The sequence below is a fragment of the Dipodomys spectabilis genome, unplaced genomic scaffold (assembly GCF_019054845.1).
Source record: "Dipodomys spectabilis isolate Male_0828 unplaced genomic scaffold, ASM1905484v1 ptg000145l, whole genome shotgun sequence".
NCBI lineage: Eukaryota > Metazoa > Chordata > Mammalia > Rodentia > Heteromyidae > Dipodomys > Dipodomys spectabilis.
This window is the reverse complement of record NW_024870822.1, coordinates 5,653,649-5,681,347: the sequence shown is the minus strand read 5'-3', so window position 1 is coordinate 5,681,347 and position 27,699 is coordinate 5,653,649. Positions and strand designations below refer to the sequence as shown.

General features: G+C 37.5%; 1 protein-coding gene across 5 annotated transcripts in view; it reads left to right on the top strand.

The window, feature by feature from the left end:
* Positions 1-24,865, top strand: part of Hipk3 (homeodomain interacting protein kinase 3) — a 90,405-nt gene extending 65,540 nt beyond the window's left edge. Inside the window, exons 4-17 of one of the 5 annotated variants that reach the window (XM_042691695.1) lie at positions 8,166-8,285; positions 9,129-9,215; positions 9,763-9,947; positions 11,334-11,493; positions 11,911-12,034; positions 14,342-14,463; positions 14,690-14,814; positions 14,907-15,068; positions 15,229-15,291; positions 15,582-15,878; positions 16,196-16,336; positions 19,529-19,770; positions 19,947-20,074; positions 20,963-24,865. In XM_042691695.1, coding sequence (XP_042547629.1) covers positions 8,166-8,285; positions 9,129-9,215; positions 9,763-9,947; positions 11,334-11,493; positions 11,911-12,034; positions 14,342-14,463; positions 14,690-14,814; positions 14,907-15,068; positions 15,229-15,291; positions 15,582-15,878; positions 16,196-16,336; positions 19,529-19,770; positions 19,947-20,074; positions 20,963-21,439 — 2,433 coding nt within the window. In that variant the 3' untranslated portion in view covers positions 21,440-24,865. Of the gene's footprint in view, positions 1-8,165; positions 8,286-9,128; positions 9,216-9,762; positions 9,948-11,333; positions 11,494-11,910; positions 12,035-14,341; positions 14,464-14,686; positions 14,815-14,906; positions 15,069-15,228; positions 15,292-15,581; positions 15,879-16,195; positions 16,337-19,528; positions 19,771-19,946; positions 20,075-20,962 lie in introns of all 5 variants that reach the window. The other 4 variants (XM_042691694.1, XM_042691697.1, XM_042691696.1 and 1 more) reach the window with 4 other exon arrangements.
* The last annotated feature ends 2,834 nt before the right edge of the window (positions 24,866-27,699 follow it).

The window sequence follows — 27,699 nt, the reverse complement described above, 5'->3', positions numbered from 1 at the left end:
GCGCTCTACCACTGAGCCACCTTCCCAGCCCCTAGATTTTCTTCTTGAGATGACTAAAATGTGCTTAATACTACTTATTATATTAGATGTTATTATTGGCACGATCTTATATTATCCTGTAGTGACTTTACCCATGAACCTTCTGTTTTAGGTCACATTTTCTATAGTTTCTATGCTTCCTCCTGCATGTTTAGGATAACATTTGGAAAAATTCCCCAACAACCCCCTCTTCCTTTAGCTTTTTACTCAAAACTGATGCAGATATTAAGACGATTGTTAGTTCTAAAACAGTTGCTAATCTAATCATTCCTGTAATCCCTTGGTTGCAGAAATACTGAGGCTAGTCAACTGTTAGAAGTACATTTTACGGCCCTGGCACTGGTGGCTCATGCCTGTAATCCTAGCTACCCAGAAGGCTGAGCTGAGGATCATGGTTGGAAGCCCAGGCAGGAAAGGCCATGAATCTCTTATCTCCAATTAACCACCTAAAAACTGGAAGTGCAGCTGTTGCTCAAAGTGGTAAAGTGCTAGCCTTGAGCAAAAAAGCTCAAGGATAGTGTGGAGGCTTTGGGTTCAAGCCTCCATACCCCCAGTACCAAAATATTAAAAAGAAATATGCTTTGTGGATCACCAGTTAATGTATTCTTGTGTCATGGAGTAGGACACCATCTAGTGGCAGTTCAAGTTTACTTAATATTGTGCTTTGGATTTGGACTCCACAATTCTTGGACAACTGATATTGATTAGGACTATAAAGGACTACAGAGATTATCTGTTATCTTATTATATAGAGAAGAGAAAACTCAGACACCTCTCCTCCCTTGTCAAATGGATGGATATGAATGAATTATAATAGCAATTTTAAAGATAAAAGCCCTGACCAAACCCCAATTTTCCTAAATTCTGTAATCGACAGTAAAAGACAAAAAACCAAACTAAACCCTTGGGCCAAGTGTTATGTGGTATATATTAATATTTTCAGAAATGTATTATAGGGGCTGGGAAGGTGGCTCAGTGGTAGAGCGCTTGTCTTGCATGCATGAGGCCCTGGGTTCAATTCCTTAGCACCACATAAGCAAAAAGAAAAATGCCAGAAGTGGCGCTGTGGCTCAAGTGGTAGAGCGCTAGCCTTGAGCTGAAGAGCTGAGGGACAGCACCCAGGCCCAGATTTCAGGCCCCACGACCAGACCCCCCCACCCTCCAAAAAAAGTGTATTATAAAGTGATTGAAAAAAATCACTATCATATAGCATCAATAGTTTTTATTCAGGGTTTCAAAATATTTACTTTCTTAAGTACATTCTTCTTACTCAGAAACTTTGGTCTTACCAAAATTTTATTTTATTTTTTGGTCGGTCATGGGGCTTGAACTCTGGGCTTGGGTGCTGTCCCTGCCCTCTTCAGCTCAAGGTGAGCACTCTACCGATTGAGCCACAGTGCCACTTCTGGTTTTCTAGTTGTTTTTATTGGAGATAAGAGTCTCATGGGCTTTCCTACCCTGGCTGGCTTTGAACCGTGATCCTCAGATCTCAGCCTCCTGAGTAGCTAGGATTACAGGCATGAGCCACCAGCGCCTGGCTAAATGTCTATTTTTAAGATAAAGGTGCACTCTATTTATAATTCTCTTTAATATTTTCTTTGAGTCCTAAACTATTGGGATCATGCTTTTTGCATCCATTAATGTGTGTGGTAGAGCTCCTGATTAGCATGTAAGGGAATTTCTGGGGGTGCATCGAGGGTTAAGGGTGTTCATGTATTTTAAAACTATTAATGTGGGCCAGGCACGGGGGCTCATACATACCTGTAATCCGAGCTACTGAAGAGGCTGAAATACGAGGATCACAGTTCAAAGACAATCCCAAGAAATTCAGTGAGCCTTTTATCAACAATGAACTTCCAAATAGAAATAGAGCTATGGTTCAAGTAGTAGAGCACTAACGTTGAGCAGAAAAGCTCAGAAACAGTGTCCAGGCCCTGGATTCAAGCCCCAGGGCTGGTAAAAACAAAACTATTAAGTATTTTCTCCATCTCCTTAGATTATAATTACCTCACTTAGGATGTGATAGGATCACCAAATAGGATATCCCTCATCTGTTCTCTATTCCAGTTATCAGCTTTGACATTCCAGATAGGACATTGACACCATTCATTTATTTATATCTACATTCGGTTTTGCTTTTGAAATTTCTTTTGATTTTTTTTAAAATTAATTTTTGGGGGCCATGTTTGTTTATATATAGTAAATCCTCAAAATATGGTATATTTACTGTTTAAAGACGGGACCCAGCTAACTTGGGAAAATTCATTTAAACTTTAGTACCTAGCAGTTCTATATTTTATACCTTCATAGTAGCTTCAAAATAATACACATCTGAAATAGACAGATGTAAAGAAAAATAGTAAGAGAAATTTTAGCATATTTCCTTCTATAATTAATAAAACAAAGAAAATCAATGAGTATAGAAGTTTTGAACACATGATTAAGTTGATATATTCACTAAGTTCTTAAGAGTTATATATTAAAAATCAAATTTAAATCAGTAGGAAAAAATGTTCAGATCATTTTAACTTTGTTATTTGTATTTCAACCTTTTCATGATCATCATCACTGTTTCTGAGGACTTCCTTTTTGAATTTTTCTTGACAGCTAGGTACTGACTATATTAAACATTTATCATGACACATTTCATGTGCATTTTATTTGTACACACACTTACACGTGTATGTGAAGGACCTACTGATACTCAATAACTCAATAACTCCAATGTTGATTGTAGATATATTGTCTTAAAACTACATATAGTACTTAGCTTATTTATTTTTTATTTTATTTTATTTTTTTTTGGGCCCTGTTGTGGGGCCTGAACTCTGGGCCTGGGCGCTGTCCCTCAGCTCTTCAGCTTAAGGCTAGCGCTCTACCACTTGAGCCCCAGTACCACTTCCGGCTTTTTTCTTTTTGCTTATATGGTGCTGAGGAATCAAACCCAGGGCCTCATGCATGCAAGGCAAGCGCTCTGCCACTGAGCCACCTTCCCAGCCTCTTAGCTTATTTTTAACCAGAAAATATCAAAAGTATTCTATGGAATTAAATAGTACTTTTATAGTGGCTGGACAGTATTTACTTGACAAATGTTGATTGGAGGTTAAACTTACCAACTTGGTCAGTGTTGGTTTGAGTTTAAATAGAGTCTAAAAATATGAATTTATATTTATGTTCTATTTCATAATTTCAAGTTTTATGTAATAAAAAGTTCAAGCCAAAAATGGCTAGATCAGAAGTATCTTTGTTCAAGGCTAGCTCAAAAAAATTACGAGACTCCTGTCCCCAACCACCCCCTTTCCCCAGCCCCGCAACCAAAAAAAAGTTGGGTATGGTTGCATGCACCCACCATCAGCTATGTTGGAAGAGTACACAGAAGAATCATGGTCCAGGCAGCCTGGGCAAAAAGCAAGACCCTACTCCAAAAATAACTAAAGCAAAAAGGGCTGGAGGCATGGCTCAAGTAGTAGACTACCTGTGAAAGCCCTGGGTTCAAACCCTAGTACCACTAAAAAAAATAAATAAATAAAGGATGGAAGGAAAAGAAAGGAGGGGGTGGGGGGAAGGAGAAAGCAGAAAGGGGAGAAAGCTGGATGAAATAAGAGCACATTTAATTTATATGTGTGGGCTATTAAAACAACGGGAATGGAACTACAAAGTGACTTGGTTTCTTTTGTTAAAACTTTTAATTGTTACTAAAAAGGTGAAGCACAGGGTGGGTACAGTTATATAAGTCAGGTAAAGAGTACATTTCTTTTTGGACAAAGTCACTCCTTCCCTACTCTGTCCCAGTTTTCCCCTCTTATCCCCATCCACAAGTTGTATAGTTCATTTTCAACATAGTGTCCAGTGAGTACCATTGCTGCATTTGTTTACCTTTTATTGACTTTTTTTTTTTGTATTTGAAGTTGTAGGTGCTTTTAGATTCAAGGCAACACTGGAAGAATTGTTAGGCATGGGCAGAACTTACCTGTGGTGCTGGACCAACAGTGGGACTTACTGTTTTTCATATGATTTTGTTTTTTTTTTTAGCCAGTCCTGGGGCTTGAACTCAGGGCGTGGTCACTGTCCCTCAGCTTCTTTTTGCTCTACCACTTATGCCACAGTGTTATTTCTGGCTTTTTCTGTTTATGTGGTACTGAGGAAATGAACCCAGGGCTTCATGCTGCTAGGCAAGCACTCTACCACTAAGCCACATTCCCAGCCCCAATGGTTCTGTTTTGAGCCTAAGTCCCTATGCAATTTCTGTATGGTTAGGTTGTACAGCATCAAGTTCCTGTAACCCTTCAGCTCATGCTCCAACACTGATTGGTATTTCTTACTTCATGTTTCTGATACTGTAACCCTGCTTTGTGTAGCTTATTTTTGGTTGTGCTCACGGAGCCAGTTTATGAATGATACCCTTATGAGTTGAGTACCTCTCCACTCTTTAACCAGGGAAGAAAGGGGAGGGAAAGGCCAGTCAGGTCTCATAATAAGGATTTTGGATACAACATGTTCTCTTCAAAACTGAAAGGGCATCATGACCAATATAAAGTCAGGGCTTACTTGCCATTTTGTTTTATTTTTCAGGAACATTGTTCTGTGCTCTGTGGCCTTTTAGCTTGGTTATTTTCTTCACTGTGGCACTTGATTGCTTAATTGAAAATCGTGTGCTTAAGTACTTGTTTTACTGAATTGCATGCTTTCAAAGATTACCATCATAGTTTTTCATGTGCATTCCTAAGCATCTTAGCCACTGTGTGTTTGTTCAAATGGCTTTCCTATATATGGTGCAGTAGTATCTAAGTACTGAACCGTTAATACTTTTCTTCCCATTCTCTTGTTTCCTTAAAATATGGAATTTAGTTATTTAGGGGGTGGTAGTGGGGGAAATGGACAACACTTCAGTGAAATAAAGCTAATTTGTAATGAGATTTGAGTTGTTGCTTAATTTAAAATCAGGGATACACAGTTCCTTTTGGAGGAGGATATGAAGAAGGAGGAAAAGAAGAGGGTAATGGAGATGAATATAATGAAAGTATTTATACAGATATGTATGAACATACAACAACAAAACATATTGAAGTTCTTCCAAGAGGTGGAAGGGAGAGGATGATAGAGGGGTGTGATTGGGGAGATGCATTGTATACATGCATGGAAACATCACAGCGAAACCCATTTGTACTAATAGAATGCTAATTTTTACTAATATATGCCCATAAGAGGAAAAAAAAGACTATGTTGTAAAGGGGCTCACAATCTAGTGATAAAACAAGTGGCCGGGCACCGGTGGCTCACGCCTGTAATCCTAGCTACTCAGGAGGCTGAGATCTGAGGATTGCAGTTCGAAGCCTTTCGGGGCAGGAAAGGCCATGAGGTTCTATATTTCCAGTAGACCACCAGAAAACTGGAAGTGGCTCTGTGGCTCAAGTGATAGAGCACTAGCCTTGAGCTGAAGAGCTGAGGAACAGCGCCCAGGCCCAGAATTCAAGCCCCACAACTGACAAAAAAAGATAATTGTATTATAAGTGCATTAAAATTGTTATGTTCTAGCCAAGTGCTGATGGCCAATGCCCTGTAAGTCCTTGCTGTTCTTTTTTTTTTTTTTTTTTTGCTATGGGGGAATAGTTTTTATGCTCTCAATGTCTTGATATAATGCAAAGGGGTGTAATTGCCTTTGCTTGTTATAAGAAGATTCTCTTTTCCTCCCTTGTGCTTGTTTGAACTAAGAGCCTTGGACTTGCTTGCTTGGTTCACTTGCCTGGCTAATGAGCTTTCACTTAAGCTACACCTCCAGCTTGGCTCTTTTGGAGATGGAGCCTTATGAAGTTTTTTTCCCAGGCTGACTCTGAACTTTGATCCCTTGGATATCAGCCTCCTGAGTAGCTGGCATTATATGTGTGAGACCCTGGCACCTGGCTGAAAAAAGAAGATTCTTGATCTTGGTCTTTTATTTTTTTTTGATACAGAGTTTTGCTAATAGCTCAAGTTGTCTTCAAAATTTGAATCCTTCTGTCTCTGTCTTCCTAGTGCTGTAATTATAAGTGTATGCTTTGAACTGGATCTTTTTGTTTTTTTGTCTTGTCGGTTATGGGGCTTGAACTCTGGGCTTTGATGCTGTCCCTGTGCTCTTCAGCTCAAGGCAAGCTCTCTACCACTTGAACCACAGTGCCACTTCCAGTTTTCTAATGGTTTATTGGAGATAAGAGTCTCACAGACTTTCCTCCCTGGGCTGGCTTTGAACCATGATCTTCAGATCTCAACCTCCTGAGTAGCTAGGATTACAGGCGTGAGCCACCAGCACCCGGGTTGAACTGGATCTTGAAAGAGGATTGGTAAAAGCTTAACATTGATTTGGTGAAGAGGGGACATAAGTTAATAAGAAGTTAGCAATCTAAAAAAGAGAAGCAGGGCCATACAACGTTTATCAGCTGCTGGATGGGCCTAAAGGACAAGAGAATATAAAAGGGCAGGAAGAGGAAGTGGAGGTTTGGCTGAAGTTGTAGAGCACTAGCCATAAGTAGAAAAGTCAAGCAAGAGTATGAGGACCTGAGTTCAAGCCTTAATACTGGCACAAAAACAAACAAACAAAAGAACAAGGAAGAGATAGTGAGTGTGGGCGTGTGGGTGTATATATCATGATTTGATTTTTTTTTTGCCAGTCCTGGATCTTGAACTCAGGACCAGGGCATTGTCCTTGAGTCTCTCTGTTCTCAAGGCTAGCGCTCTACCACTTGAGCCACAGTGCCACTTCCAGCTTTTTCTGTATGTAGTGCCGAGGAATCGAACCCAGGGCTAGGCAAGCACTCTACCACTGAGCCACATTCCCAGCCCATGATTTGATGTTTGAAATTGATGATGTCGGCACTGAGTGATTGTAGGTACAGGAAAGTAACAATCAGATGTATATTTTTCAAAAATGCTTGGTAGCAGCGAGAGTAATGAGTTGAGAGGTTAAGTAGAGGTTAAGTAGGTATTAGGGAGGACTGGAGGCAAACAATGAAATCCCTCGTTTAATGGAACTTAGATGCTATTGGGGTGGAGTAAGAAAATAGAAAGTAAAAGGAAATGATACTAGAGAGTGAAAAGCATGATGGAAAAAAAAGCAACCAGGAGGTCTGGGGTTATTGAGAAAGGGCAGAGCTTGTTCTCGTGTAATTGGCTTTGGAGGTCTTGTATATAAGGTAACAGTTGAACCCAGAGCTGAAGGAAGTGAGAAAACCAAGTGCATACTTGGGAGTAGATGTACCTGGTAGAGGAAACATGAAGTTTAGCGGTTCTGAGGCTGGAGGATTTGTTTGTTTGTTTGCTTATGTTGTGGGGCTTGAATTCCGGGCCTTGGTGTTCTCTCTTAAGTTTTGCTGAAGACTAGTGCTCTACCACTTTAAGCAACAGGTCCACTTCCAGGTTTTGGTGGCGAATTGGAGATCATTTTCATGATGCTCAGATCTCAGCCTCTTGAGTAGCTAGGATTACAGGTGTGAGCCACCAGCGCTGGACAGCTGGAGGATTTAATATGTTCCCTGAGAGAGCTCATTCATAACTGTGTCTCTTCCTCAATAGGCACAGCTTCCATAGGCTACTGACTCATAGCATCTCATCTTTCTGAGTCTCCATTGGTAATTCATCCAGGCTATCAATCTAAACCCCTCTGGAATGTACTGCTCTGCTCTTTTCAGACAACTGTGTTTCTACTCTGGCCGCATCCCCTCACCCATCCTTAAATGTTACCTTTAGTTGCTAATTTTATCCCCTCATACTTCTTTCTCCCTTAGTAAATCTCTGTTTACTTTGAATGTATGAATATTCTCTCTTTAGTTTTCTCATTTACATGCATTATGACTTTAGTATAAATTGAGTTTTTCTCGAAGAACTCTGACTGCAGTTATTTTTAAGGATGCATTTTTGTTTTGCTTAAATATGCATTTTATTTTGGTACTTTAAGCCCTGTATAATTGTTTTCTTATATAATTATAATTGTTTATTTATAATTATGATTGTTTTCCCACTAGGTTATAAATTTATTTAGGGCATATATGACCTTTTTTCATTCCTGATCTAACATCTAACATAGTATCTGATCTAAGTGTTTAATTAATGTCTATCATATTAAAGGATAAACTGTTTTTTGAATTATTTTTCAGATTCGATACATTTCTCAGACTCAAGGTTTGCCAGGAGAACAGTTGTTAAATGTGGGTACAAAGTCCACAAGATTTTTTTGCAGAGAAACAGATATGTCTCATTCTGGTTGGAGATTAAAGGTAATTCATTAAAAAGGCAATATTTAGAAAGCTTCATATGCATGGTTAATCCCCTTCCATGCCTGCCTTTATTTTGTTACATTTCATCCTTTTGAATTTTGGTTTTTGACCCTCTGTCAGAAGAAAATTCAAGTAATTTAGCTCATTCTCTAACCTAACAATATAATTAAATCATCTTTAGTTTTTTTAAACTTTTATGTGTATAATAACATTTGTGCTGTGTTTTCTCCACTCATTTCTGCATCACTAAGCTTTATAGGCAAACGACTGAATCTATCCGCTTCTTACCTATACTAAGTTGGCAAGACTTTGGGGATGGGGGAGCAGTAAATCCTCAGCAATTAACTTTTAATTAGTTTTTTTTTTTTTTTTTTGTCATGGGACCTGAACTCTGGGCCTGGGTACTGTCCCTCAGCTCTTCAGCTCAAGGCTAGTGCTCTACCACTTGAACCACAGCACCACTTCCAGCTTTTTCTGCTTATATGGTGCTGAGGAATCGAACCCAGGGCTTCATGCATGCAAGGCAAGCACTCTACTACTGAGCCACCTTTTCAAGCCCCTTAATTAGTTTTGTTGTTGTTGTTGTTGTTTTGAGACAAGGTATTGCTCTATAACCCAGGTGTCTTTAAACTGGAGATCTTCCACCTCAGCCTCCTGATTGCTGGGAGTACAGGCTTGGAATACCATTCTTTGCACTGCTCTTTCACTTTGCATAAAACACACATTTGCTAGTTATTCTTGTGTTAGAGTTCTTAATATTAGACTAAGCATATATGCTAAGATTAAAAAGTAGAAATTTAGAAATAATAATATGTGATTTTTTTCTTTGATACATATAATAAGACACTGGAAGAACATGAAACAGAGACAGGAATGAAGTCTAAAGAAGCCAGAAAGTACATATTCAATAGTCTGGATGATATAGTGCATGTGAGTATTGTTGTCACATTTTTAGTCTTGTGTGCTTAAGATGATAGAACTTGAATGCCAAGAATTCCAAAACATGTAACTCATCTTCTAAATGGAATAGAGTGCTTGCTGTTTTTAAGTCGTCCAAATGAGATTGGTTCGAAGTTTTCAGCCTTTCAGAAGATAAACAGCATTTGTCTTTGTGTTTTTTTTCTTTTTTTAATTTACCTGTCTTGTTAGATAATAAAACATGATATTCTTTAAAAGGAAAATTCCTAGAAAGCTGCTTTTCCCTATGTCTTCTTACAATTGGGTATTTGTTTAATTAAAAAAGAAATTCTCCCTGCTTTGAATTTGGCATATCAAAATACCTTGAGGATTTGTTAACTTCAGTTGTTCTTTGCTTCAAGGGAATTGTATTTGCCTGTTATTTTCTGTATTTAAAAAAAACAACTAATTTTATCATACCTATATTCTGGCTCATTTTTATTCTGTGTGTTGACATGTTGACTTCTTTTTTTTTTTTTTCATGTTTTTTTTTTTTTTTTTTTTCATGTTGACTTCTTAGGTGAACACAGTGATGGATTTGGAAGGAAGTGATCTTTTGGCTGAGAAAGCTGATAGAAGAGAATTTGTTAGTCTGTTGAAGAAAATGTTGCTGATTGATGCAGATTTAAGAATTACTCCAGCTGAGACACTGAACCATCCTTTTGTTAATATGAAGCATCTTCTAGATTTCCCTCATAGCAACCAGTATGTTATTTTATGTCTTTGATATTGCTGCTTCTTTTTTTTGTCCAAACAAACTCAGTACAGGATGTTTTCTCTTATTGGCCGGTACTTTACCAGCTTAGTAAAGTCTCTAGCCCCTTGTATTGCTTCTTGAAAAGTTATAGTATAGGTCTATAGAAAATCAGTATGTTGTAAAAATGACTTTCCTTCATTAAAGTTAGATAAACTGAATAAAACAAGATGGGGCTAACAATCTCTTAAATGACAGAATAAAACTAGACCATAATCTGAATGTTAGCCCCAGTGGTTTGCTTTTACATGACTTTCCTCCTTAAAAAGCAAAGGCATATAAAACAAAGTATAAACAATTTTCCCTCGGAGGTCACATTTCAGTTTCTACAGGCCTTGGAGTGAATCCTTTTTGAGTGAGTCCTACAAATTCCATATTCTGTTTCCCTCCGTGCCATTTGCTTTTTCTTCCTCTTTCTTCCCTGCATCTGGAAGGAAAAGAAGTCTTTGTTGTTGTTGTTGTTTTGTTTTGTGCTCAAATTCTGAAGGCTGAACCGATCAAAATTTCCTTGGCAAATCTTCCAAATTTTTTGAGTTCCAAACCTTTTTTTTTCCTAACAGTTATCCTGGGATTTGAACTCTGGGCCAGGTTCTGTCCCTGAGCTTTTTTTGCTCAAGGCTAGCACTCTCCACTTGAGCCACAGCTCCACTTCTAGCTTTTTTTTGGTGCTTAATTGAACAGAAGTCTCTTGAACTTTCCTATCCTGGCTGGCTTTGAACCTCTGTCCCCAGATCTCAATCTCCTAAGTAGCTAGGATTATAGACATGAGCCTGGCTTCAAACTTCTTTTTTTGTAGGATGAAAAACCTGAACAACTCTAGTTTCTAGTTTTAAAAACACTAAATGAGGAAGTCATAGGTATGAACTTCAAACGTTGATCATCTGGATCTTTCATAGCTTCTTGAATAGTTAGATTCACCAACGTGAGCCACTGGTGCCAACGAGGTTTGACCTTTTTTCTTTTTTTAATTATTATTAATAAGTTTTTTTTTATTGTGAAAATACCATACGGAGGGGTTACAATTACATGAGCAAGATAATAAGTACATTTCTTAAAAAGCATTGTTGCCTCCTCCTTGGTTTCCCCTTACCATCCTTGCCCTCCCCCAGCCCCCCTCTGGGGGTCAAAGTTGTAAAGTTCATTTTTTGACATAACATCTTGTACATCTCATTGTTACAATGGGTCCACCTGTAACCCTATTTAAGCAATTTGTTTTTTTGACTTTTTTTTTCTTTTTTGAGAAAGGGCCCCTGCTGGCCTGGAACTTATAAATGTCCAAATAATTTTTATTTTGCTAGTGTATGTTAACTTCAAATACAATACCTTTTCTTTTGCAGTGTAAAGGCCTGTTTTCATATTATGGATATTTGTAAATCCCACCCAAATTCATGTGACACAAATAATCACAATAAAACTTCACTTTTAAGACCAGTTGCTTCAAGTAGTGCTGCTACTCTACCAGCAAATTTTACTAAAATTGGAACATTAAGAAGTCAGGTAAGAATTTAACTGCTGTTAGTAATTTATTCTCTTAAAAAAAACAAAATGGTAGCTCATTGCTCTTGAGTTATACAAGTGTCATGTTGTGTAGCTAGATGGTACAGAACAGGAGAGGAATTGGTATGGCTGATTTTTTAAATCTCAAACAATTGGAACATGGCTGCTAAAGTTAATTATTCCTCTTTTCTCATCTAAGTTTCTTACTCTGCCCTTGGTGCTCTAACTGTACCAAAAGTAAATTCATAGAATCAATTTTTAAATTTTAGTTTGGCCAAATTTTGTTTTTAATTTTCTGGACCTATTTTACGTGTAGAATTATAGTTTGAGAAATGCATGTGGATTCTGTTTATCCAGCCTATGTTATAGCAGTTGAAGGACTGTTTTGTATAATTTGTGGAACATTGCTTGTTTCAGGCATTGACCACGTCTGCTCATTCAGTTGTGCACCATGGAATACCTCTGCAAGCAGGAACTGCACAGTTTGGGTGTGGTGATGCTTTTCAGCAGACCTTGATTATCTGTCCCCCAGCTATTCAAGGTATTCTTTCATTACATGGCACTTTGAATTTAGGCATGTGTTACTCTCCAGTTAACCAGAAAAAGCTGGAAGTGGAGGTGTGGTTCAAGTGGTAGGTTGCCAGCCTTGAGTGCAAAAGCTAAGGGAGAGAATGAGGCCAATACTGGCACAGAAACAGAAAAAAAGATAAAATAAATAAGACAAAGTTAACTATTTAGGATTAGTACTCATGTAGTAAAAAAATATATATACATATATAGTTTTTCAGTCAGAAAAGAGGAATTGTATTTTTTTTTCTTATAACAGTGAAATGTTAACATCACTTTCATCTAAAAACTGATTGTGTTATATAACCATAGCCATGTGTTACAGTGTTTTGTGCAGTGACAAGCTGCATGTATGACAATGGGACCTTTGGATTATTTTGCCTAGTGATGTGCAAGTCAACTTAGTTTGTGTAATTGTGCTCTGTATTCATGTGATTAATGAAATTACCTAAGGACTTTTTACCAACTATCCCTAATCATTAATCTCAAGTGATTGTGTTTAAGTAATTCTACCAGTCCATATTGAAGGTGATTGGTATAATAATCTGGAATTGTGACATAGAGAATTTTATTTGTTTGTGCTTGAACTCATGACTTTGAGCACTTACTGATGCTCTGCCACTGAGCCACATCTTTAGGGAATTTAGTTAATTGCTTTTTTTTTCTTCTGTTGGTTGTGGGGTTTGATCTCAGTCTTGAACACTGTCCCTGAGCTCTTTAAGCACAAAATCAAGACTCTACCACTTTGAGCCACAGCTCCACTTCTTGTTTTCTGCTGGTTATTTGGAGATAAGCGTCTCGTGGACTTTCCTGCCTAGGCTGGCTATGAAAACCACGATTCTAAGAGTTCAGCCTGCTGGGTAGCTAGGATTACAGGCATAAGCCACCAGTGCCCAGCTAATTGCTTTTGTAAAAGCATAATTAACACATTAATTGTATCAAGGGATTTCATTTTGACATGTCCATATATGCATACTTGTTCATTGCTTCCTGCTCTTGGGTAGATACCCTAAAATCTTGTTAGTCAAAGCTTTATATGGTGGATTTGATACCACTTTGCTGTCTCAAAGTTCAATATTGTACAAAGTTCAATATTGTAAGCCAGTGTTCATGAGGTACTTTGTGATGTGTTGAAGAGAAATATTAATGTTATCAGGATTAACATGGTGACTATTTTCTGATCTTTCTAGCAGATATGTGAAATGGTAAAATATTTGTTTTGGAATTCCAGCAGGTTGCTTAGGAATATTAGTCCATTAGGAATATTATTAGGAATTATTAGGAATATTAGTCCAGTGTACTATAATGGGCAAATTTTGTTATATCATCAAAGTAGGCAGAGTAGGTTACTTTTTTCTTTTCTTTTTTAGAGGTTGAAATATGATAGCAAGTACAAGTGTAGCAAATATATGAGCCATTCAAAAATTCAGAAGTCCCCAAATTTCCATTCCTTATGTAAGCCATCATGTTTATTGAATTGTGAAATGTAATGTATTTCCCCTTTTGGTGACAAGAGTATGAGATCCTGATGCACTTTCAAAGAAAGTGTAGAGAGTTTTTGTATGAAAGGAAAGATGGGCTAGGTTTTCAGAATTTTAAGCCCATTTCACCTTTCCAGGTGAACTATCTGAAAATAAAATAAGCCTATAGTAGCAAATTACAAAGGGAAATAAGGGCTGAGTATAGTGGTTCATGCCTGTAATCCTAGATAATTGGGAGATAGATTGGAAGAATTACACTTTGAGACCAGCCCAGTCAAAAATTTCAAGAGGTCCATCTCAACCAACAAAAAGCTGGGTATCATGACTCACTTCTATATCCTTAGTTACTTGGGAAACATAGCTAAGAAGGATGTCTTGCTATAAAGACAAGAACCCTATTGGAAAATAACTTAAAAAATAAAGAGCACCAGCTTGTCAGGGAGGGGCATAACTTAAATGATAGAGCATATACCTAAAAAGTATATGGCCCTAAGTTCAAACCCAGTGCTTCCAAAAAAGTAAAAGAGGAAGTGAAATGTTTCAAGAATAGTAAATGATTCAGCTTCTTAGTTCATACTGTGAAACAAAACAGTTTGGGGAATGATGTACTTCCAAGTGTATAGGAAGAACCTCACTATCCTCATAGATTCCTTTGTTCATGTTATGAAAGTTTTATGTAGGAAGTGGATATAATCGCCACCAGAATAAAGCATTTCTTTACATTTAATATAAATAATCTTAGAAGTTAAATCAGAAGGCGATAGTTATTCTCCTGCTGAATAGCTGTTCTGTTTTCATAGGTATTCCTGCAGCACATGGCAAGCCTACGAGTTACTCCATAAGGGTAGACAATACAGTGCCACTTGTCACTCAGGCCCCAGCTGTGCAGCCCCTGCAGCTCCGACCAGGAGTTCTCTCACAGGTTGGTTGTGATTCTTTTTTTTTTTTTTATTTAAATTTTGTATATATGCTGTTTTCCTTACACATTTATAGAGGTACTGATTATATACTGGGTTTGAGGGCTGCTGAGAAGTAATGAAAGTGATAGATGGGAAGTCAATCCTTTTTATAGGGTATGGCATTTAGCTTTTGAGTTATATCATTTGTAACTTAGTCATTTCTGTGTGATTGGTTTGTTCTGACAGCAGACTTGGTCTGGTAGAACTCAGCAGATGCTGGTACCTGCCTGGCAACAAGTAACACCCATGGCTCCTGCTGCTGCGACATTAACTTCTGATGGTGTGGCTGGTTCACAAAGACTTGGAGACTGGGGGTGAGTTCAAAATGAAAGTACTTCTTTGTGAACAGTCTGCAGTGTTGATGTTGATAAACAAAAGATGCAATCTTTCTGAATTTTCTCCCTAGGAAAATGATTTCTCACAGCAATCACTACAACTCAGTGTTGCCACAACCTCTTCTAACCAATCAGATAACTTTATCGGCCCCTCAGCCTATCAGTGTGGGTATTGCACATGTTGTCTGGCCCCAGCCTGCCACAACTAAGAAAAACAAACTATGCCAGAACAGGTTGGTCTGATTAGTACTTTAATTTTACTCTGCATTTTAAAAATTAGTCTTTAAAGTGAGTTTTGCATGCTATGCTAAAGGGTTGCTCTGTTGTAATCAAAATGACCTCTTCAATAGCTTTGTTACAAACACTAAGCGAGCTCCCTTCTCAATTTCTCAGAGGTATTTTGGTAAAACTTATGGAATGGGAGCCAGGAAGAGAGGAAATAAATGCTTTCAGTTGGTAAGATTGTCTTTATTGCCCTTTTGCTTTATTACCTATCTTTAATGTAGTATTTGTAGACATTCAGATATTACCAAAAAAAATGCTCATTTAAATGTATGTAAGTGCAATATACAGTGATACTCTTAGAGATAATAACTTCTATTTTACAAAAACTCATGATATATCACTTACTTATATACATGAACTCAAAAGAAGGTTTACATTATTTAGTTTACTGAAAAGATACCTTAGAAAAGTCATTTCTATATTTGGATTATAGAAGTCACAAATTATTCCTTTGGTTGCAGGAGTAATTCATTGCAGAACACCAATATTCCACACTCAGCATTTATTTCTCCAAAGATAGTAAATGAGAAAGATGTCGAACAAGTAAGTTGTGTAGAAACACAGGACAATCATAACTCAGAAGGAGAGGCAAGAAGTTGCTGTGAAACGTCTGTCAGACAGGACTCTGATTCATCACTCTCAGATAAACAGCGGCAAGCCATCATCATCGCTGACTCCCCGAGTCCTGCTGTGAGTGTGATCACTATTAGCAGTGACACCGATGAGGAAGAGGCGTCTCCCAGACATTCACTCAGAGAGTAAGTGCCAGATGCGCATGCTCAGGAGGGTTGGCTCTTTGGAGTGCAAGAAGATGACTTTTGGAGACTTGCTCCTTGTCACTGTTCTTTGGAGTAAAACATTCAAATGAGATAAGATAATCAAGTTCTGTGTAGAGAGGACTTATAATATTAGGCGTAATTGAGCATTTTGCCTTTATTTGTAAGCTTTAAATTTTGGTCCATGTAGCACATTCTAAATTTTTTTTTTTTATCTTTGAATCAGGATTGTAAATTTTGGCCACTTTGAGAGTATTTCCTCATTTGTGACTTTATTTTTCCCTTCTGTCTTCCACTAGATGCAAAGGTAGTCTAGATTGTGAAGCTTGCCAGAGCACTTTGAACATTGACCGGATGTGTTCGCTAAGTAGTCCTGATAGTACTTTGAGCACCAGCTCCTCAGGGCAGTCTAGCCCATCGCCTTGCAAGAGGCCAAACAGGTAAAAGAATTTCATAGTCACACACACACACACACACACACACACACACGCACGCACGCACGCACGCACACACACGCACACACACACACACACATGTAAACTAAACAGCAAGTCTAATAAGAGCCCATGCTTTCTTTTTGTTGTATGTAAATTAATAAATGTCTGCCAACTTCCTATTGCCTCTCCCCCCCCCCCCCACACACACACACCTTGCTCTCTCTTTCCAGCTCCCTCTTGTTTCTGATCTTAAGGGCTTGAACTCAGGGCCTGGGAACTATCACTGAACTTTTGTGCTCAAGGCTAGTGCCCATGCTGGCTTTAAACTGTAATCCTCAGATCTCTGCTTCTTCAGTAGCTAGGATTACAGATGTGAGTCACTGGTGCCTGGCTTTTTTTTTCTGTCTTTCTTTTTTTTTTTGTACCAGTCTGGGGCTTGAACTCATTGCCTCACATTCTCCCTTAGCTTTTCCATTCAAGGCTGGTGTACTACCACATGAGCCACAGTTTCCCTTAAAGCTTTTGGCTGCTTAATTGGAGATAAGAGAGAATCTCAGAAACTTTTTTTTTTTTTTTTTTTTTGGGTCCAGTCGTGGGGCCTGAACTCTGGGCCTGGGTGCTGTTCTTCAGCTCTTCAGCTCAAGGCTAGCGCTCTACCACTTGAGCCACAGTGTCACTTCGGCTTTTTTCATTTTGCTTATGTGGTGCTGAGGAATCGAACCCAGGGCCTCATGCATGCAAAGCAAGTGATCTACCAATGACCCACCTTCCCAGCCCCCTCAGGAACTTTTATTGCTTGAGCTAGCTTTGAATTGCAATCCTCAGATAGCTATAATTACAGGTGTGAGCCACCAGCCTCAATCTGTGTTTTCTCTCTAGAACACAATTTCTGAACGAAACCAGTTTTTGTAAAGAGTGTGTGTGTGTGTGTGTGTGTGTGTGTTTGTGTGTGTAAGTAATTGCGTGCGTATTTGTGTTGGTACTAGGGCTTGAACTCAGGGCCTGGGTGTTGTTTCTGAACTGTTTTGCTCAAGGATAGCTAGTGCTCTACCACTTGAGTCTCAGTTTCACTTCCAATTATGGTTAATTGGAGATAAGAGTCTCATGGACTTTCCTGCCTGAGCTGGCTTTGAACTGGGATCCTCAGGTCTCAGCCTTCTGAGTAGTGAGGATTACAAGATGAGACTCTGGTGCCTGGTTTAGATTTGGGTTTTTATAGTAATTTTCTTTATTGTTGTAACAATGGTCTACTTGAAAAATTTAAGTCTAAGAAATTACTTTTAAAGAGACATCAATTTTTTTGAAAAAATGAAAATCAACAATATTTGAGAAAAAATCCATTAGAAAAAATACGATAAAATAAATATGACATACTACATAATAAGTTTCATAAACTATTATGAATAGGTTAGTTAAAAAGGAACAAAAATGAGGAATCATCTGCTTAAAGGAATTTTTAAAAAGTGTTCTTAGATATGTCTGTGTGTCTATTTGTATATATAGAAGTTGATTTTAACTATGGGACTGTTTGAGGGGGTAACGTGAGGGAGAAAGAGAATGATTGTCTAATATAAAAATACATTGTGTCTGAAGATGGCATGAGAAACATTGCTGAAAGCTATAAAACATGAGAGTGGATAGAGAGGCTAGGGAAAGAGAGCAATAGAGAGGATTATTCTGACTTAAATGCAATATATGTACATGCAAAGTAGCAGTTGGACCTCTTGGTACAGTTAATATATACTAAAAAAAAAATGACCAGGGAGTAACACAGGCTTTGTTGTGGAGTGCATATCAAGTGGGAAGGGGAGAGTGAATGGTAGGGTAAATGTAAATGAGGGTAAATGTAGTCAACTTGAGCTCACAAACTACTATTACGACTTAAATTTTGAGTAATAACATATACTCTAGCAAAATAAAGAATATTTTTGTAAAAAAATACTGATTAACCCATTGTCTATAGTGTAATCATATTTTCTTGTCTACCTTCCTTTTAGCCAAAGGTTTACATTTTCATTTTAGTACTAAGCTTCTCCTACATTATGATGTGCTAGCACATTGAAACAAGCCCTGACAATGCACTTTTGTGTGTGTATCAGTACTGGGGTTTGAACTCAGGACCTCCTGCTTAGTCTTTTTGCTCAATGCTGGCATTCTATCACTTGAGCCACCCCAGGTCCTTCACTTCTGGCTTTTTGCTGGTTAACTGGAAAGTCTAGGATTTGTCTTCCCAAGCTGGTTTTGAAGCCAAGTCCTCAGATATCAACCACCTGAGTAGCTAAGATTACAGTCATGAGCCACTGGTTCCCAACATGAGATGCAGTTTTTTTGTTTGTTTGTTTGTTTTTAGTTTGTAGAAATACTTTTCTTAATTGGGCACCAGTGTCTCACACCTAGCTACTCAGAAAGGTTGATATCTGAGGTCAAGGTTCAAAGCCAGCCCCGGCAGGAAAGTCCTTGCAATTTATCTCCAATAAACCACCAGAAAACCGGAACTGGCCCTGTAGCTCAGGTGGTAGAGTACTAGCCTTGAGCTGAAGAATTTGGAGACAGTGCTCAGTCCCAGAGTTCAAGCCCCATGACCAACAAAAAACAAAAACCAACAAAAACCCAAACCCTTTTCTTACTGACAACAATCTTTAAAAGACTTTTAAGAGTTAATTTTATATATTTTTCTTCTGTTTTTCCTTAGGTAATATGTATTAAATACTTAATAGACTAACTTCTGTGGGAAATATGAAGAAATTTTACTACACCCTCTTATAAGTTCTTGTAATGTTGGTTAGAATGTAATATATACATAATACAATATATATTAATATAAAATATTAGTATAAAAATAACAAAACGTTACATATAAGATTCTTCAAGTTGTTAATTATTAAGTGAGTGATTAAAATAGGTAATAAGATGGAAATAAAGAGCAGGATCTTGTTGGGACCTGAAAAGATGAGGAGAAGAAAAAGTTGGGACTGGCTAGATCTGTTTATTCAAAGGCAAGGAGGATTTTTCAGAAAGGCACAAATATTAACCTTAGAACTCTGAAATTTCCAGGTCACATACTTGTTATGTGCTTGTACATTTTATGTAAGTTATCTAGAACAGTACTTCTTTTTGAATAAAGCTCTTACCGGTTTGCTGAAGACAGAATATAATGTTTGCAAAAATATCCTTCATAAAAATACTTTTTTGTAGTATGTCGGATGAAGAACAAGAAAGTGGTTGTGATACTGTGGATGGCTCTCCAACCTCAGACTCCTCCGGGCACGACAGTCCATTTGCAGAGAGTAGTTTTGTGGAGGACACCCATCAAAACACAGAACTGGTTAATAATACCTCTGCTGACACAGAAACCAAGCCAGCTGTTTGTACTGTTGTGGTACCACCAATGGGGATAGACAGTGGATTAAATGCAGAAGAGCATATGGCAAACCCAGGTAAATCTGTCATATGAAAAACATCTCCTGATATCATTCAATGCTTTTAAGTCACATAGTTTTAAATTAAAACTTAAGGTCCTCAGATCACTTATATAAAATACCTAAAGGCTTTTGCAATTTTCAGTAGAGAAGAAATAAGCACCCACTCTAATACTTTGTTTCATTATTGACAGAGTCTACATGCCAGCCATTACTAAAAGGACGATCTGCCCCGGGAAGATTAAATCAGCCTCCTGCAGTGGGAAATCGTCAGCAAAAATTGACATCAGCATTCCAGCAGCAGCATTTGAACTTCAGTCAGGTGTGTTGGTTTGTGACTCTTACCAGTCTTTGGGAGTCATGTATACCAGTTGTTTTTTCACTAAGAGGAGAAAAGATTACTATAGGTAGTCTGAATAATATTTTCCTTTATCCAAGTGATTAATGAGATCCTTACCTAATAGGATAATTAGCAAAGTTTCCACAGAACTTATAAATTCTTAGGTTCTCTAATTCTCTTAGAGAATTGCAACCATACACTAAAGGATTGGTGGCTTGCTTCCTTGTTTAGGTCAGGAAGCTTGGAACTTGCTATGTAACCCAGGCTGGTCTTAAACTTGATCCTCCTGCCTCAGCTTCCCAAATGCTAGAATTACAGGCATGCACAGCAGCATACCTTGCATGGTGGCTATACTTCTTATGTGTTAGTAGGGGGAATCATTTGATATGTGTTAGCAGGGTGATCATCCACTGTTGAATGCTGTGCTTGCTCAACAAATGTATTTCACTAGAGGAAAGAAAAGGTAACAGTTAGCACTGTTAGAGCTGGCTTCAAAATCTTTACTTTGCCAAGTACTATATATACTACTATAGCCAAATCTCTTCAACATATCTGGAATTAATGGAAATCATGGTTATATCATGAGATTGTTTAATAAAGTTACATAATAGTTTATCATAGAAACTTAATAACATTCAAAATATAAACTGTTAGCTTTACATAAATAAATGCTATATAAATGGTAGCTGTTAGCAGTGAAACAGACAAGAATGGTACGAGCAGTAGTAGTGGCAGTGTTAACATTGTAGTAACATGTTGTAATAACTTATTAAATTGTCATATCCACTGTGAGTAAGTCTTTTATAACCTTTATAAAGTTTCCTTTTATCTTATAAAATGTTATTCAGTCAGCTTTTTCTTTGTGATTAGGTTCAGCATTTTGGATCTGGGCATCAAGAATGGAATGGAAACTTTGGACATCGAAGACAGCAAACTTATATCCCTACTAGTGTTACCAGTAATCCATTCACTCTTTCTCATGGAAGTCCTAACCACACAGCAGTACATGCCCATCTGGCTGGAAGTACACACCTTGGAGGACAGCCCACTCTACTTCCATACCCATCATCAGCTACCCTCAGTAGTGCTGCACCAGTGGCTCACCTTTTAGCCTCTCCATGTACCTCAAGACCTATGTTACAGCATCCAACTTACAATATCTCCCATCCCAGTGGCATAGTTCACCAAGTCCCTGTGGGCATAAATCCCCGTCTGTTACCATCCCCAACCATTCATCAGACTCAATATAAACCAATCTTCCCACCACATTCTTACATCGCAGCATCACCTGCGTATGCTGGATTTCCACTGAGTCCAACAAAGCTCAGCCAGTATCCATATATGTGAAAAGTCGAAACAGTATATATTGAGGAAGCTCAATGATACAAACATTTGATTAAAAAAATAAAAACATGGTATTTAATAAATATTAGCCATGGCACAAGAAAATTATTTTTGAATCATGTAGACTTGGGTGCAATTTAAACAACTTTGAGCTTTAAAAAAAATCTCACTTTTAATGTGTTTTGCACATTTGGTATAACTTGTCTTTGGTCATGTTATCTTCTTATGTAGTAACTCTAGACAGGTGACTTATGGGAGCAGAAGTCCAGTTTTGCTCCTGCTATTTTTTATAAAATTGCCTTCTAACTAGTGCAAGACACGTCCACATTTGGGAAGCCATTCTGTGTACAGACTTAGAGCAACTGATGCACATATGTCAGAATTACAGCATACAAGTGAATTGTATTATCTGTGTCTTAGTGTATAAATGTTGGGTCACTTAACCTAAGAAATTGAGCTATTGTTCTTTACATTTGCATGTGTCTTTTGCATGGGCAAAATGTTGCCTAGACTTTGCTCTTAATGTTGTTCTAATAATCTCAGCTGCATTGTAAACCGTTTCCACACATAGTGCCTTAAATATTTGAGGTTGTTAATGTTATTACCTATCTATAAATGTTGAGGACTGCAGCACTTAAAATCCAGACCTACTCTTTAGTTTTCTTTTGATAGAGTAATGTTCACTTTTGGTTTTGTGTGGTATGATTTCAGGTGGTAGCTGTTTTTTCCTTATTAAGGGGGCAGCATGTTTGCTATAGAAGAAATCTGCTGTCTGATTTTTTCAGAATGATCTAGCTTCAAGAAAAGCAAGCAGCTAGTAGTGCTTAAGAGAAATTGATTCAGTATCTAATGGATAGTTGATAACTGTCACAGCACAGCATTTTATATACTGTTAAGTGAAACAGCAATACAATCTAAGTTTATTTTGGGAGTGTTTGCTGTACAATTGGACTTGATGAAATGTTTAGAGGTGAAGTAGGCATGACTTTGAATAGATAATGAAAGAAAATGCGAAATGCTCATTGATTCATGATGTGGTTTCATCTTAGCTTGGGCAAACCATGCAGTATTTAATAAATAGTAGCAGAATATTTACTATTGAAGCTTGAAAAGATGTGAGTTCTTTGTGTGCAATTTTTCATTTATGCATGTGAGAGGGTTTCGTTTTTTGGTTATTTTTTAAAAGTATTTTTACATTATAGTACTTGTTTTGCTTGTTGGTGGTGTTTGCTTATTTAATACATTCCGTCAGGGACAGAAATTACATGCTTTTTTTCCTAGGAAGTGTGTCTTGGGTTTTTCCCTTCCTTCCCCCACCTTGGTGGTGATGGTGGTGATGTTTAAATGAAGTTGCTTTTACAGCACCAAAGACTTAATCATCCATTTCTTATATAAAAGGTAGCTAACTTTTTTGCATAGACCTCAAGTATATTGTAGTGTAGAGGTGGGATTTAAGGAAAGGTATTAAACTGAGGCTTTGTTTTAGCTTACAGGCAAGTAATAAATTGTATCATTTATCTTGAATGTATCATAGATAAGCTGCTATATAACGATTGCCACTTCAGATAGCTGTGAAATTAGATGATTAACTAGTTGTTATTTAGCCTTCTAATTTCTGTATAAATCTAACTACATGAAATAGAAGTTGGGGTTTTGATTTTTTACTTTGCTTTTCTGTTTGGAGTGTCATTGTAACTACTGTATTGTAAATGATGGAAAATAATTGCATATGTTATTTTGGGGTGTGTTTTTGCATCAGTATTTTATCTCTTAATGTTTGTGCTCATCACTGCATATAAAATCTTGGATGTATCAGTGTAACTTAATTTTTTATTTTCATACTGGCATTGTAGACACTTGAGAAAGCTGTATCTTGCAGGCTTGACTTAACTTTTTTTTCCTTAAAAATCTGGAATATAATCTTACAGCATTTACTGGAATAAACAGTACAAAGCATTTGGGTGTAAAACTCTTCAAATGTTTTGGATTTACAGCATTTCTTTAGTAAATGAATTGTATACCACTAATACAGCATTGACGATAAGCTAATAATGGATAAACTTTTCTTTACTCCATTAACACAAAGCAGTGTTTTATTTAATAATCATCGATGGAATAAATGTGCCTGAAATTGATTTTAAAAATCACAGTATTAGATCATAAAATAAAAACCAGCAGTACATTTTTAGTCACACTGAAAATGAAGGACTTAATTTTCCCCATGTTTCAGTGTTTTTAGTAATCAATTCTATGCATTTTATATAAACAGAAAACATATAACACATAAAAAAGAGTAGGCTAAGATTAATTTAGAAGATGATTTACACATGACACATTTATGGAATCACTATTTGAGTAACTTTACGGCCCTCCACAGCCTTCTAATTTTATTTATATGGTCTAGCAGATTACTGGTATCTGCTCTCTTCTTGGAAAAGAATCAATGCTGCCAATGGATGTTTCAGAAATACTAAGTGAAAAAGATCGATCAGCTCACAACAGGTACAAAGCTGGCGCCATGTGCTTTTTGTTCAGGGCTGTTTGCTACCTTGAAATGAGGTATTTTCTGCATTTCAGTTCCAAGACTGAGTAGTCTTGTTAAAGTGACCATAAATGGTAAAGGTTAACATTCTCATACTACAACTGTAATGCTTGTTAAAGGCATATGCTACTCTTAATTAATTGCAATCATGGACTTTATTTTTAATGTGCTTAAACATTTCAAACTTCAAAATCTTGCTGAAGATTAAACTTCACACTGACAAACACATCTGGATCTATGCCATCTTTAGACCATTTTAATCCATTATCTTTGGTTTTAATGCTTTCTTAAATAAAACACTGCATGAATTTTAAGCTGCATATTTGCATACTATTTTAATTTGCAAATGATTTTTATCAATTCTGATTTTTAGATTATTTTCCTTCAGGGTATTTAATTAAATATGCTTCTATATAAGCAAAACCTTTTGTTTTAAAAATCTTTACTGCTAAGTTTAAACTTGGTTTGTGTTAAGTACAAGTTAAATCATACACTGCAAGGTGTAGAAAGATTTGTTTTAATGAACCCAGTAATATAGATTTGATTACTAAGTTTGAACTGTTAGCTGTTCAACAATTTTAGACTTGTGGCTTTCTTTGATTTGTTTGTTTTTGCTCTTACTTTTATGCTACACTAGTTTGCCATGTAGCAATTGCACTGTGCAATATTACAATAAGGACTGGGAAAATTTTTATGGATGTAATGTCTATTACAGTTTGCGATAGTATTTCTCTCTAGTTCTCAGTGATTTAAATGTGACCAAGCCTTCTGTACTTTGTCACAAAAAGCGGGTTTTCCAGGTGACTATTTTGGTGAGTGTCAAAATAAGAATTTATGGTGTATTACTGTTGATTCACTTTGAATTAAAATATATATATTGCAGCAAACAGCTTGTTGACTTTTTCTTTTCATTCCAGTACTCTTATTTAACTCTCAGAGCCACCTTGTGAGAGTGTGTCATTAGTTTGTTCTATGAATAAGGGCATCAGCACAAAACATGTGGGTAACTTGCCCAAAGTCTCTAGAGAATATTAATCTGAAATGTGAACCAGTTTATTGAACCCTAACTCATATCTTTTCTACCCATTCTTTTTACACTGGAGTCTTCCACATAGTGCCGGAAATACCTGCAAAGAAAGGATGACCGCTGTTCGTTTTCCTTCAATGTTAGGTTTTCTCAAATATTTTCAAGGGAACTATTTTTGTTTAATATGCGTAGATACAGAGGAAATTCATATGAATTTAAAAAATATGAAACATTCAAAAAACGTAGTTGTAGTGGGCCCAATTTCAGTTTTTTTTTTTTATTGTGAAAATACAGAGGGGTTACAATTACATGGGCAAGATACTGAGTACATTTCTTATCAAGCATTGTAGCCTCCTCCTTTGTTTCCCCTTCCCATCCCATCTTCCCCCGGCCCCCCCCACCCAACCCTTCTCACCCCCCCCACCACCAAAGTTGTAAAGTTCGTTTTCAACATATGACTTGTACGTCTCATTGTTGCAATGGGTCCACCTGTATCCCTATTTAAATGATTTGTTTTTTCCCTTCCCCTCCACAAATTATAACAACATCAAATACAGTAAAAGCAGGGGTTATACTGTGGGGGAGGGACATACAAAGAAATAATCTTATAAATGCGTTAGAAACAGTCACATGAAAGAAAAAAGCATTTTATGTTTTTGAATAGACCTCATACTTTAAGAAACTATCAGTGGGAAAGTTTGAAGGGGGAACATTCTGCCAGAACATGATTAGAGGGTTGCTGTTTGATGCTGAGCATCAAATCCTGGGCCTCATACATGCCATAAGCCAGCACATACCAGTGACTATATTTAATCTCCCCCCCCTACTCCCATCTCCCTCCCCATAATTGAAGTGTAAAAGATGAAGTCTTTAGTGTTTGACTTCCTTAATTCAATATTTTCTTTGTGAGATTCTTCTGTCTTGTGTACAGTTACATTTAACTCACGATTGTATAGTATTTTGTTCATACAATTTTTGTTTTATGATCAGTTAACTATTTTCTATTTTTTAGGTATTATGAGTTGTGCTGTTATGAATATTCTTGTCCATTATCCCCCCCCCCCCCCCCCCGGGTTGGTCATGGCTTGAACTCTGGGACTGGGTGCTGTCCCTCAGCTCTTCAGCTCAAGGCTAGCACTCTTACCATTTGAGCCACAGTGCCACTTGCAGCTTTTTCTATTTATGTGGTGCTGAGGAATCAAACCCAGGGCCTCATTCATGTGAAGCAAGTACTCTACCACTGAGCCACCTTCCCAGCCCGGTCCATTATCTTTTGATGAACATAGGAATGCATTTCCTTATGTTATAACGTGGGTATGGAGTTACTAGTGATCACAAGGTTTCACTTCATTCAGTACTATTGAACAGTGTTCCAAAATACAGGTGTTAATTTGCACCTAACAATGTATGAGAGTTCTGGATGCCATATTCTCACAAAAATGTTTTTTGCTTTGTTTTGGTTTGTCTTTTTGTCTTTTGCTTCAGTCATTGTTGTGAGGATGAGTTCATAAATCATAAAACGAGCACATGTGCCTGTACTAGAGCTTGACCTTGGAGTCTTGTGCCCTTACTTAGTTTTTATTTTTCCTCAAGGCTGATCTGAGCCACACCGCTGCTTCTGGAAATCATTTTTCCTTACCTATAAATAAGACCTACATTTTTCAATTTACTTGAAAATAAATTGTAATATTGTAAATATATTCAGCTATTTAAATGGATCTGGAAATATAAAATATTATTTTAGGGTGAGACTAATCAGATGGAAATGGATTTGAGCAACACATGTAAAGTGGCCAGTAAGTACCCAGAATGCACCTGGCACATTGCAGGTATGTCAGGAGTCATTCAAAATACTTAGGAAGCATTACATCCCTAGCACTAGCTAGGCATGTATCATGGGACAAAACACATGCTTTTGTTCTTGGGGATATTTTCCTGTGGTGCAGTAGAAAGATTAAAAAGTAAACTCGTAAGGTGAGTAAAGCAAATAGAGCGGTAAAGGAGCTGGAGGGAACATGTCAGAATGCCTCACTCAGTGAAGTGACATTTGAGCTCTGTCAGGTGAGTACCAGTCATGTAGGGGAAGAAGCAGCAAGGACAGAAGTCTTAGAACAGGAATGAGGTGGAGTTTTTCAGGATTTGCTGTTTGTTTTTATCTTTATTTTTTTTGTCAGTCGTGGGGCTTGAACTCAGCCTGGACACCGTCCCTAAGCTCTTCAGCTCAAGGTTAGCACTCTACCGCTTGAGCCACAGCACCACTTCCAGTTTTCTGGTGGTTAACTGGAGATAAGCGTCTCACAGCCTTTTCCTGCCTGGGCTGGCTTTGAACCTTTATCCTCAGATCTCAGCCTCCTGAGTGGCTACAGGTGTGAGCCACTAGCGCCCTGCTGTTGTTTATTTTTTAGACAAGGTTTTGCCATGTAGCTCAGGCTGGGTTGGTACTCGCATAATCCTGCCTCTGCCTTCTTAGTACTAGGATAAACAGCATACTTCGCTATGAAGTTTGCTTTATTCAAAAAGTTAAAACTATTAATTACCTTCGAGACTCCTGAGTTCTCTTGGCATCACCCCATTAGTGAGAATGTTTCCTTGCTGTCTGTTCCTGTGACAGGATCATGTCACATTCCTGCCCTAGCCCTGGAGTCATCATCCATTTCCCCCAAACAGCCTAGATTTCAGAGGATCCAGTGTGAG